This window comes from Vidua chalybeata, chromosome 4 (genome assembly GCF_026979565.1).
Source record: "Vidua chalybeata isolate OUT-0048 chromosome 4, bVidCha1 merged haplotype, whole genome shotgun sequence".
NCBI classification, from domain to species: domain Eukaryota; kingdom Metazoa; phylum Chordata; class Aves; order Passeriformes; family Viduidae; genus Vidua; species Vidua chalybeata.
This window is the reverse complement of record NC_071533.1, coordinates 14,002,477-14,016,275: the sequence shown is the minus strand read 5'-3', so window position 1 is coordinate 14,016,275 and position 13,799 is coordinate 14,002,477. Positions and strand designations below refer to the sequence as shown.

Here is a 13,799-nt window from a genome sequence, read left to right as displayed (position 1 = left end):
ACAAAACCCCTTTGGGGTTTTGTTAAGAACTCATAGCAACTGAAATAGTTAATTTATTGGCCCTTGTGGTATTTACAGTATATAATGGTCACTTTAAACAGAAGGACATGCAGCAAGTCTTCTCCTGCATATGCTCAAAGCCACAGGAATTAATGCCAGGGTCTGAGGTTTGCTAGCCTCGGCTGCTTACATGACACATACATCATGCTTCATTTAGCACTACATGAAAGTTAATCAAGTTTAATAATCTTTTCCTCAAATGTCACAGGAAATGAGGTAGAAAAATTAAAACATTTAGATGTCTGCTGAAAAGCAAATATATTTATTATGCACTTTAATATACACAGGGATTTTTGCTTAATATAATACAAGGAATAAAATAAAAATTTTACAATGTGAAATTCATTCAATGTACATTAAAGGCTATTTACAACCCACTCCAGGAAAAAACAGTCCATCTGCAAACCAAGTTAACTGAGGAGTTCAGATGGGGAATATTAAGCATAATGGACATTTGCATAGCAGAGTAACTGAGGAGGGAAAACACCTTTTTAGTTTTAAAGAAATGGTAATGTTTTCAATACTGATCACAGAGAAGACAAAAATGCATCAATTGTGCCTTGTTATCTCTTAATGCATTTCTCTCCAGATGAGTTTTTCCACATGCACACAGTATTGATATCCATGTCCACAAAACAGTCTTTTTCCCCATCTCTCCCATCAAGAATTTTGGATGTCTTGTGGAGATGACCTTGGAAGGACCAGCGAAATGGGACGAAGAGAAACAGGATTCCTGTTTTATTCAGGTTTTTTGGGTGGTGAGAACTGCTGCCTGGCAGAAGGTACTGTGCTGAGTCACAGTTGCACCTCTCTGCTGACCTCCACTCATTTATAGATGGGAAAGGGCAAAGCAGAGGGAGCAATGGGGGAACAGCAACTTTGCTTGGCACACAAACCCCTCACAAATGGTGATGCTAAAAATTACGCGCAACAGCAATGTCAAATTACACAGACCATCTGAGAAAATAGATGATTTAAAAGCAATTCATGCCCCATTCCAGAGGGATATTCAAAATGTGGCAGAATTGTCATTCTGAAAACATTTTTGACAGGTCTACTTTCTGCTGATTTGGAGAGGGTTTCCCCAGTGACTGTTTCAAATGTAAATACTATTCACACAAAACCCACCAGACTATCTGTAAGTTGTGGCCCCTTGTGAAATTGGCCATTTTTTTACGTCCTCTGTCCACAAGGTACAACTCATAACAACACAATAAATTTAAATAAATATAATCCCAATGACAGTCAAGGTCAGTAGAAAAAATGTTGGCATTCAGTGATCCCTTTCCACAGAACAAAACATACATCTAATCACTAAGGAAAGTCGTATTCTTGCACAGTATTGCAAATGTACTACACTTGAGGTTTGGAACAAGTTTGCTGAGAACATTTTGGTACTTTCTCTTTTCTAAACCACTAACCCTCTTAAGGCCATTCTGCCAGACTCCTGTTATGTTTATTTTATAATTGTCCCACGGGGACAAGAAATTCAATACGTGAAACATTCAGAGTAATCCATGTTGCCGTCTGTCAGCTTCTAACATCTAATTTTACTATATGCTGAATGCCTGACTAGAAAAGATTCTTTTTTTTACATTTAGGAAAAAGCAAGTAAGAATGGAGGTGCAAGATTTAAAAGAAGTATTCTGATGACAGTTGATTATAATAACCAGACATGGAGCACTTCAGTGCCTCATAATATGCATTACATCTACATCCAGACACCACTCATCGAAGTTTAAGGATCTAATTAATCATCTTTGAAAAATAACCTCAGCTCTCTATCATCTTATTTCTGGAATGATCAAAATTAGAGTATGAAAAAGATGAAACCCAAGCCTTTAGAAGAAACACTTGCATACAAAAATAGGCTTATTTTCTAAAGAGCAAGGCTGTGTAATGGTGAATAGTAGAATATAGCTTGCATTTGTAGGAGAAAAGAACCCACTTGTTTCATTTTATCACTTGCAGAACTGTGCAAGTAAGATGTGCACATTCGAAGGGAAAACTCACACTGCTCACTTTCACAACAATGACCTTGACTTTGCTCTCTTTCACACAAGTAAAATACTACTGCTGTAAGAGTGGGAAACCAGCTTTCCATTATCCATGGATGGGTTCCCCTGACTGCTGATTCACCGTGCTCCAGGTACAGAGACACGCTGGCTCTACCTAATCCCCGTGAAGCAGTAACCACATTCATACCAGTTTGTGCTTTAAGGAGTTATTGTCTCAGGACAGGGCCAACTCAGCCATCTCTGTACTCCCCAGGCAACGCTGTTGCTGTGCTTTTCCACTGCACTCTCGCTGCATATGCTCTCAGCCTTGCTCACAAAGGGTCTGTATTTTCCATGGTTTGTTTTAGTGACATTCCCAAAAATAGTCCTTTACCTTGGAAAAGAGAAAGAGCTGTTTCTAATGTATAGAGATATACAAGAAAACAGGATCAGACCTCTTAGCACCTCAGACATACCCATATTAGTTACCTCATCACCGTAGCAATAACAGAGCCTATTGCAGACCAAGTGTCCAAAATTTGCCTATTGCTTTCAGTGGTCCCAGTCTGCTATCCAGATTTGGTGCTGTAGTACCAGAGAGTGGATTTTTGCCGCTTAAAAATCCCAAAGACACTGCAGGTGGTTGCAGTCCGACTTCTTTGCCACCACTGAACAGCAATTACACAGACAGAACACACAAGTACAGTATTTATAAAATACTGTTAGAAGACTTGTAATTCTGGAGGGAACCTTTTGAAATACACGGGGAACTGACAATACATGACAACAATGCAAATGTGACAAACTCATTGCTTATTTTCTTTAGCCACAGAAAAATAAATACAAAAAGCACTGCCTTTTCCATAACACAGTTCACTGTGGCACATGCACCTCTACCAAGCGATCTGGAATAGGAAATCAGAATTCCTGGTTCTTACCATTTTCAGCTGTGGTCAGGGAAATACAGCATATATCTTTCTGCAATTAAAAAAAGTGCTCATTCTGGGTATTAAATACAAAGTACACAAAAAAAAATTCGAAGCACAGAGGGTTATACTGAGAAGGCAGCCTGAAAATGTAGGCACATTACAGTAATTAAGGTAACTGAACTGTAGGAATCACATTCTTGAATTTCTAGGTGGACTAAACAAGCATTGTTTGCTTTCATCCCAGCCAGCTGATAAATCATCGGGAGCAGAAGCGCTTCTGTTCACAGCATCATGGAATTGGCCTGGAAGTATAAAATAAAAACATTAAGCTTTGAAATAGTCTGTAACACAAACAGCATTGTCAGAAACAGAGCTGTATCATCCCTAATTAAAGTCAAAAGCACACAACAACAACCTGATGAGGAAAAGTGTTTCCTGCCTAACCCCAGTCCTGTGATTGATTCCCTGTGCTCTCTGCCATCCCAAGCACCTACAAGGTCCCCACAACAGGAGAGCTTCCTGGTGGGAAGCAGCAGCTAGGGAAGGAAAGCCATTCCTTTGGTGCCTCTCTGGAATATTTTTGATGTGACTCCCCACAGGTGACTCATTTATCCACTGGTCAGGGAAATTACCCTTTTTTCTGCTTGAGATTTGGCAAAAGAGGAGGTAAATTACAGCCTGTGCCAAGTAATTCATAATCCACACAGAATTGTTCTAAATTCCCATCTTTAAAGTGATGCTCTGGGAAGTGTTAAGAGAAAAGCAAAAGGAACCATTTGGTTATCCACACCTCATTTTTTAGCCATTTGTAAAACCAAGAACTTCACTAAGAGAAACTCTGAATTTTCAGTAACACACCATTTGTTCCAGACAAAGCAAAGCCAAATTTTAGTATGATATGAGGAATGTTCAGATTTCTTTATATGCTGTTTATATTTTAAAATCAAGGAAGATGGAAAAATTCACCAAAACCAGGCTTTTGATGACAGGTTAGGTCAGATGAACACATTCTACGTCAGAACCATGCAATGGATTTACAATAAAGTACAACATGAAAGCACGCGATGAACATCAGGTGCAGGCACGTCAGAGTTAGGAAATACAATCCTTAATTATATGTTTCAAAGTTTTACAGAAGGAGGAAAAAATGACAAATAAATTCTAATCCTGTTTGGGCATGATGTACTACTGTGGGAATCTGAAGTACTTGTAACTTTTACGAAGATTTAGGGACTTTTCTCTCCCAGCTGATGATTCCTCTATGCCTGTTCCTGCTGTCCAGCCCCACAGCTTATCTGATCCTTTGGTAAAATTTGCATTTTACAAATTTTACAAACATCTAGTGCAGATGTTTCTGAAACACTGTATTGTTTCAAACATTTTTTAATGGAAGCAAAACGCCAACCCAACAGGGTCCTGCACAATATTCTATTGCTCTGCAATTCTAAAGGGACCTCAGCTACATCTACAGATATATTCAATTAAAGTAAATTTCCAGAACATTTTAGGAAAATGCCTGTTTATAAGTTTTTGACAGCTGAAAACCTTCCATGTGTGGATTCTGCACCCCCTTCAACTGTCCTAGAAACACGCTGTCTTTGATGACCTGCAGCAGAACTGAGTCAGAACTGGCAAGAACATTCTTGTTCTAAGGAGCAGCAGCCTGAGCTGTCCAAAATGCTGCATTCACAGACAAAAAATGTTTTCAAAAGTAAGTGAGCAAGCAATAAGAGGTGGGCGCACATTTCATAAAGATGCTGCTTCCATCTTTATGAAATGTGTGATCGAAATTAAAGATTCCAATAGAAAACATATTAACACATTCCAAATGCCCTAAAAAATATACACCTCAACAGGAAGAGGGAGAAAAATAGAACTATTTTAGCTGACTCACTGACGATTCATATCTGAAAAAGAGACTGATAATTACTTTTTCAGCTTAAAATTCAGTATTGGAGAGGAGGTGAGATATCTAAATGACCTCCACTGACTAAGAACAAGAGAATGGTCAGAAAATTGGTACCATAACATAAATAATAATCTTGCACTGAGGAAAGCACCTCTTTTATAGGAGGATTACCTTTACAGTAAGAGAAATATAAAATCAAAGCTTTAGAATAGTATTTTATACTTATTCACCCTTGAAATCCACATTCAGAGAAGTGGTTGCCCATAACTTACAAAAACCTTCAGAAACTTTCTGAGGAGCATTTTCATAAATAATGAAATAAAGACTATATCTGAAAACATCATGAACTGAAATTCTCCTCTGTCCTTACATTTGAAAATCAAATTCCAAATCAATGCTACCTGAAACTCACTTATCAAAGACAGTGGGGCACAATTTGAGCAACTGAATTCAACAGACAACATGACAGTGATCCAATTCCTCTATGGCTAGTGCTTTTAAATTACAGCAAAGGAAATATTTGACAGGTTAAGATTTTAACATCCATCACATAAGCAATTATGATGGTAAATTATAATAAAATGTCATTTTAACACGTTTTAAATGAAATGCAGACATTTGGTTCCTTTGTGACTGGGTAGGTTACCTTTTACAATGGTGTTTCCTTCTTGTAGTTGAAGCTTGGGTCGCTACCTTCAATCTGAAGTTTTAAGGCTTGCTTAAGGCTGAGTTCTGTCTCTGCGGAGGGATAGCCTTCCAACACATCCTGATGCCCTCTGTCCTGCACTGTTCGTGGGACAGAAACCCTGCCGAGAAAAACCTGATTGCTCTGAAGATGGTAATTTGGATTTGTCATAATGCCATTTCTCTTCTTCTGCTCCCCACTCTGTTGGTGAATCAGGAACTGCTGCTGAGATCGACCAACTTCTTGCTGAGCTGGAGGGACCAAAATCTTGCACTGTGGTTCTGGCGGCATTGATTTCAGTGGCATGCTTGTGCCAGATTTGGTAATAGGTACTCGTTTATCAAACTGAGTCATTTCATACTCTAGCACTTTGGGTTGGGAGGAACTACTCTGCTTTATTTTCTTTCCAGCTGACCCAGACTTGCTGGAGTTGTCTGTTTTGCCCCCTTTGTTTGCTTTAGTTGATTTCAAACTAGGTTTCACTTGGCTCCATTCAAACTCGCTACTGGGTGAATTATGATTTTGACTTAGAGAATGAGTTGTGGAAGAAGGGGAGACAATGGACTGCCTGCTTCTGCTGCGTGGAAGGGAATGCTGCTGGATTTGCTCTGTGAACGACAGGCTGTGGAAACTATCGATGGGCACCGTCTGAGCGGTGGCCGTCGAGGACGTGGTGCGGAGAGAAGAATTTTTGGAGCTTTTCAGGGAATTATTTGATAAAGATGACTTTTGACGGTCAACCGTAGAATCGGGAGACTCCGAAGGAGAACTGAAGGCGTGTGCAGGCCCATTGGATAATCCCCGCATTCCAGGCTGCATGTCTCCTCCCGTACTTCCTGAACTATTGGACTTCATAGTTAAGGATTGCATTTTAGAGGAGACCGACTGTAAGGGCTTCTGCTCCATTGTGTGGACTGGAGACGGAGTGCAACCATTCAGAGTTGATGCACCATATTTTTCCAGTAATTTGATAATCTGGGAGTGTCCATTTTTGGCTGCAACCCGCATAGCAGTGCGCCCAAATTGGTCAGCGTGATTTGGATCAGCACCATGCTCCAGTAATATCTGGACAACGTCAATGTGCCCCTCTTGGGCTGCAATGCAGAGTCCAGTAGCACCTTGATTACAAGTATGGTCAACCAGAGCACCATGCTCGATGAGAAGCTGCACGACCTTCACATGGCCTTGCCATGCAGCAGACTGCAAAGCGGATCTTTTCTCATTATCTGCAGCGTTCACATCAGCGTGGTACGTTATCAGCACCTGCACCATCTCCAAATGGCCCTGCCAGCAGGAAACATGGAGTGCTGTTCTTCCTTCAGCATCGCTTGCTTCGACGTTTGCACCATTTTCTAAAAAATACTCAGCCATTGTAAGCTGGTTTTCTAATGCTAGGATATAAAGCGTTGGCCGACCATCAGCATCTTTGTAGTTCACATCTGCTCCGTGGCTGAGCAGTAGCTCAACTATATCTCTGTGACCTTCTAAGGCAGCAACTCGGAGAGCATTTCTCCCATCATAGCCTCTCTGATCAATGTTGGATTTATTTTCTAGTAACATCTGCACACAATCATAGTGACCTTCCTGCGCGGCTAATATGAAAGGTATCCGTCCATCATTATCAATTTCATTTGTTCTAGCACCTTGTTCTATAAGAGCTTCACAGATCAACCTGTGACCTTCAAAAGCTGCCATGTGCAAAGGTGTCCAGCCTGCATCGTCTCTGTGATTTTCATCTAGCCCCCTGTCCAGCAGAGTCCGTACTACTTCAACATTGCCCTGCGCAGATGCTATGCTCAGGACTGTTCTACCTTCACTGTCAATGCTGTCAACAGCTGCACCCCAAAACAAAAGAGTATTCACCACGGAGGCGTGGCCCATGGAGGCTGCTGCCAGAAGTGGTGTCCGGCCATTGTTGTCTGTGTGATCAACATCAGCTCCTCCTTCCAGGAGCAGATCAACCACATCCACGTGTCCTTCATAGGCAGCCACCAGCAGTGGAGTCATGCCATCCTTGTCACAGTGGTCAACTTCAGCACCACGGTCGATGAGAAGGCTGACCACCGAGGCGTGTCCCTTACTGGCCGGCACGCAGAGCGCAGCCACAGACAGCGCTGTCCTCCCGTCTACGTCCTCATGATTCACCTCCGCACCATGGTCCAGCAGGTGCTCCACGATCTCTTTGTGTCCCATGTATGCAGCTGCAATCAGAGCCGTCCTGCCCTCGTTGTCAGCTTTATTAACTTCAGCCCCGTGCTGGAGCAGATTCAGCACAATATCTTCGTGCCCTCCCCACGCTGCTGCTCTCAGCGCCGTCCGGCTGTCAGCATCGGCACAGTCCACTTTGACCCCAGCGTACAGGAGCGCGGACACCACCTCCGTGTGCCCTCCCCATGCCGCCGAGCGCAGTGCCGTCCAGCCGTCGTGATCTGTGTGGTTGACGTTGGCCCCACAGCCGATGAGGCAGTTGACCACCTTGGTGTGCCCCTGCCGAGAAGCCAAGGTCAGCGCTGTTTGCCCATGGGTGTCTTCGATCTCCAGATCTGCTCCCCTCGACACCAGCAGGTTGACCACGTCGAGGTTGCCGCTGTACGCTGCGTTGGCCAGCAGCGTTCTCCCATTGGAATCGCACTGGTTTACTGACGCTCCGTTGTCCAACAAGGTACGGATAGAGTCTTCCCTCTCCAGAGCCTGCCGGACGATGCAAGACGTGCGGTCATCTTCGCTGTTGACGTGAGCACCAGCCTTTACCAGCAGCTGTAACACCTCTTGCTCTTTAGGAATTAAGGTTGACAGGGAGTCTTTGACAGGTGTGCCATTCCATATCATCCACAAAGCCAGCTCTGAAGTCTCCAACTGTAAATTAGAATTAATGAGATGTAATGCAAACTCTTGAGCTTCTAACGGTGTTAAATCCTTTGCCCGGCAGGTGTAACTCATCGCCAGCATTCTGTGTCCCTCTGCAGCGTTACACAAGTATTTCTGTGTACAGTGCTTTACATCCAGCAACCACTCCGCAAAACTGTAATGAAACAAGATTTTTGTATTTCCAAGGCCATCGATAAGGACTTTGGACAGAACATCCAATTTGCGTTGAAAGTCTTCCATCGTCAGTGTCATGTTTTTGGTCCACACGGCATGATACAATTCTGTGGTGGTCAAGGGCCTGCAGGCTGCAAGAATTACATTAAGGATGGGCTGGACCTTTGCAAACTGTTTTCTCACAAAAAGTCTCTGACAGAGCCAAAGGTAGAGGCCATTTAATGTTCCTGGAATATCACGGATCTCCCGTAACATGATAAAATTCTCCACAACTCCATCTAGGACACGTTCCAGATACAAAAAGCAACCGCTGCTTTTGATGTGAAGCTGATTCAGCATTTCTGCTGTTTCTTTTGTGAGGTGTTGTCTCAGGGCTTCTTCCTGGTCCAAACGATGCAGAATATATTGCTGCACATCTTTCACAATGTAAGCCTTTCGGAGGTCATCCAGACTTATTTTTCGAAAACCTGTTGAGAGGAGAGAAAGCTGTAATTATTTCTGATCCAGCTCTGCTTAACTCAATGTTGAAAGAAGAGTAAATAAAAGCCAAAACATTTTTGGGTGGGGAACACCCACCATAAAATATTTTCCCCAGTAAACACAGTGAATATATATTAATTATAATAGCAGAAAACTTTGATAATTAGATGCACTGTTATCATCATCTAGTATAAGAAAAAACAGGTGCTATTAACAAAAATAATATTGAAAATCACTCTGAATTAGGCATTGTGTGTCTGCCTTGGACAACACTAAACACCTAAGTAAAACCATCAAAACTGCAACTGAAATAAGATTATTAAGTATTATTATATTATTGAAGGAATAATCCCTTCTCCAATGTGGTTAACAATGGAATTCTAAGTAATTTTCAGCTATTTAGATTAAGACAATTATTATATTTATTTAATTACAAAAGAGGGTATTCACACCTGCTGCACATGCATGATTAAATGTATATAAATCACTAACTTTACCACCACAGCTTCTTTTAAAAGCTTTTTATACAGGAGAGACACTCAAAAAATAGTTTTAAACATCTTCAGACCTCTGCACACTGAAAGTTACCTACATTTTGCAAGAGAAGACTGAGTTCTAGATAAACACCCTGGTTCTCAGGTAGGTGACTCATTGTATAAAGACATAGGTTCTCTTGTAGTCATGTCTCTTTGTTTTTCCAGCCTGTTTACTCTTTAGAAGAAAAAGGGACATTATTTCATACACACAGACCGTGTATGTCCCCTCCCCATTCAAGGAAAGGGACACCGTTCCCAGCAGCGCGTGCGAGGAAGTTCCCTGCGCTGCCTTAGTGGCCATAAGACTCTCAGGAATGGGGCTGAACCAATGTGGATACACGGCTGCCTCTGCCATTTCAAACATTTGCTCTGGTAGGGCCAAGGTAAGCACTTGATGAGGACCTACCCTCTCTGATTAATGACACATCACGTTGTTTGAATGCTGCTCTTGTGGAAGTTACGGGAAAACCACAGAGGTCATGGAGGCAGCACCTTCAGTGACTGCATTTCAGGTCAGAATTGCACCTCACTTTTCCAGGGACAGCTTGTGATCCTTTCCTTACAGCCAGCTCAGCTAGTCAGACACAAAACCAACCGCTCTTCAAACCAAAGCTATGTTACTAATTATACCAAAGGAAAAGCAACCATAGATTGATGTGTTCAATTCAATTCAATTCAATTCCGACCCCATCTCCATGGAAAAAAACATTTTAAGTGAGCCTCTGAAGGATGTTGCTTCTATATTTATGTTTTTATTGTATCTAAACACTGTGGATCAAACTGCTCAGTGTCTGAAGTTGTTTTGACAGCAAATTCAGGCTGGCAACAGAGCTGTGGTTTTTGCTCCCCAGTGGCTTCAGCAGAGGTTCTGAATGTCCCATTAAGGTCACTCTGTTAATTGTTTAGTCTACATGAGCACTGTACAAACACCACAGAGGAGAACAGAGAGGTAAGCTATGTAAGTGTTACTAAAATATTTCTGCTTCCCATAGTAATTTATGGAAGCACTACAAACAGGACTGAATCAATAGAATACCTAAAACAAAATCATGCTTCTCCATGAAATGAAATCATTGGAGAGGACATTTTTGCACAGTCACTTCAGAGAATAAAACTACACAAGTAAGATTGACTACTTGAAGATTTTTGAATGAGAAGGCCAGGAGCAAGAAAATAATCTTTCTCCATTCCATTCTTTTTTTTTTTTTTTTTTTTTTTGGCTCTAAAAGGAAACACAGAAACAGCTTTATCCACCATAATGTGCCACAAATTCAAGTAATGTCCTAACCTGACCTGTAGGATAGCATAATTCATTGCTTTACTATGTATTTTATTAAAATATTCTGTATGTAACTTTGTGAAGCCCTCAATTCTTGCACATAACCCAAACAAAAAACTTTGCTGAGTAAGAGCAGACAGTGTCCTGTGATTCTGCAGATCCCAAAGCTCCCACTTGAAGTGAAGTCTGTTTCTAGGTCAGGATCCTTCAGAAGATACAGAAGTGAAAAAATAACACCAAAGCCAAGGCATTGTTTGGTGCATGGACACACGGTCACATGCATACAAGGAGCTGTAATTAGGGATAGGTGTCCCTTTGCCAGGCTCATTTGTGCAGAGGGAACAGCTCTGTTTTGCTCAATCTGGAGCAAACACAACTACCCCACTCACTCACCTTCCTCTGAACTGCCCTGCTTCGCCTCACACAGATCTGTCCCTGTCTCTTGGCTGAACAAGAACAGGCAGGGAGCTCTGCAAAATCATTCTCTGTGTCTTTAGACCTACATGACCCTGCTCCCCAACCTCTCACATTAATCCCATGCCCACATCCTGCCTTCCAGTATATACCTGCAAAAGTAAGCTTTTTTATTTTTACATCACGTAAATGTTTTTTCAGTAGCAGATTTCATTTCTCTGCAATGAGAAAACCCTCGATGGACTGGTACAATAGCAAGCCTGAGATTTCAGCTGATGTTCAGTGTTGCCTGACTAATGATTACACTTCACCTCCCCTGACTCCCAGCCTTCCCAGGAAAACTCGCAGTGATAGTAGTTTAAGCACCTCTTTCTCAGTTTCTGTATCTCTGCTTCAAAAATGAGACTCTTGTCTGTCTTGCAAGCGTTCTTTGAAAAACAATTTTCATTTTGCTTCCCAAAATGGGTGGGAAAGTGAACCAAAAAAACCCTAAACCCTCCAAATAAAAAATAAAAAAAGGAAGGGCTTGTGTGTGTGGCACTTTTTTTCCCCTTTAAATGATGTATCAGTGCCCTGAGAAGCTGTGGATGCTCCATTCCTGGAAGTGTTCAAGGCCAGGTTGGATGGAGCTTTGAATAACCAGGGATAGTGGAAGGTGCCCCTGCCCATGGCAGGGGGTTGGAATGAGATGGTCTTTAAGGTCTCTTCCAACACAAAACATTCTAAGATGCTCTGATTACTTTGTTCCATACTAGAGCTAAAAATTATCTATTCTTAGCTCAGATACACCAAATATTTAAGCACTTCAGACAAGTAAATAAATTTCAGAAGGCTTCAGAGCAGTTTTAAACTATTTGATTGGCAACATATTTATGGAAGCCAAAAATTGCTTTTTTTCCCCTTTTCGTTTTTTCTTTTCTGCAGTATTACAATACATTCTTTGTTAATGAGATCCTATATATTGTATCTGAAAGTAAGCTTGGATAGCAAGAAGCACACTACGCTTATACAGACCTTCACACATCCCAGGGATGAAATGCCCTTTAAGGGCTGGGAATAACAAACTGCCATTGTAGCAGACTTTTGGACATAAAACAGGATGTTAATTTTAACCACTGCATCAGGCCATACTATAATAAGCAAATAATTCAAATGAAGCCTTATAGATAGAACTGAATTTTTTTAAGTCTGAATTTTTTGTTGCTAGCTTGAAGAAGGAAAACAAAGCTATGTATTTTCTCCCCATATATCTGCCTAAATCAAGTCATTTTACATTTCCAAGCAAAGTGCTTGCAAACTTGCTTTTCAACCCTGCCCCATACAATAAGTCACTTTCATGGACAAGAAGCACAAAAATATTAAGAGAAAGCTCATTTTGTTTCTGATGCATTCCCATGAACTACTTAAGCTCAGCAAAACAGAAGTTACAGTAGACAGAACTTGCAGTCCCACGACCCTGCTTCTTGCATTGTTAAAATTTTTCATATAACACATCAGTTTCAATCCAACGAGAGCTCCAATATGGATTGTTCTAATTTATTAAATTTCTGGCAGTTCTGTAAACAAATTTGTTCCAAATGTATTCATTGGCAAGATCTAGGGTCATTCAAAAGGGGAAAAAAAAGGATCTTGATTATAAATACTTTTATAGCATGTCAACCTTTTCATACTTTAATAGTCAAAAAGCTATTAACTAGCAAGTTTCAATACTTAAAAATATCCTTCCACTTTCATATCTTTAAATGGATGTACATAAGCACATAACAGAAGTTTTAAATGCATTTTAATGTATTTAACTGAATTGTTAGCTTTAGAGTAATACAAATTATTACGAACATGGCAGTAATTTGGCATTAATACTTCATGCTGCTGATCTAAACATGTATTGAATTAGGTACTTCTGTGGCCATTTATGCACACCTGCTCAAAAAGAATAACTTATCCAGCAGAGTAAAGGGCACCTGGAGACTCAGGCAGCACACTTAGCTTTTAGTGCATTTGCAGTATATTGTGCATTACAAATTTCTCTGTCTCTTCTGCAGGTGCTACGAGACTTTGAGGCTGAATCTGCTGCTTTCCCTGGTCCGTGTCACTGCACAGAAGTTTCTTTAATTAGATCTACAGGTAATAGTCCATTTGAAACAATTTAGTCTTCCCTCTTTAATTACAAGGCAATTAAATTCCAAGTTCACACAACTTTTTACAACGAAATATGAAATTCCCTAGTACAATGCTTTCAAAGTAGTAATGAAAAGAAAGGACACAGTAATTAAAAGCTCCCTATATATTTCCCAAGCATTTTAAATTATGTTTCTTTCAAAACCCCAAACCTAAACAAAAAATAAACTTTTTCAAAGCTTCAATATTATAAAAGGAAGTTTCACAACCACATAAAAATATAGTTTATCTTTTACAGTAAGAATCCAACTCCCATGAAGACTTCAAAGAAACATTAAATCACCCAAATA

At 40.8% G+C, this 13,799-nt stretch overlaps 1 protein-coding gene across 1 annotated transcript in view; it reads right to left on the bottom strand.

The window, feature by feature from the left end:
- Positions 1–293: 293 nt before the first annotated feature.
- The window catches only part of ANKRD50 (ankyrin repeat domain containing 50), a 40,085-nt gene continuing 26,579 nt past the window's right edge, over positions 294–13,799 (bottom strand). Inside the window, exons 4-5 of the mRNA XM_053941107.1 lie at positions 5,542–9,089; positions 294–3,288 (exon numbers count right to left, since the gene is read on the bottom strand). Coding sequence (XP_053797082.1) covers positions 5,545–9,089 — 3,545 coding nt within the window. The 3' untranslated portion in view covers positions 294–3,288; positions 5,542–5,544. The remainder of the gene's footprint in view (positions 3,289–5,541; positions 9,090–13,799) is intronic.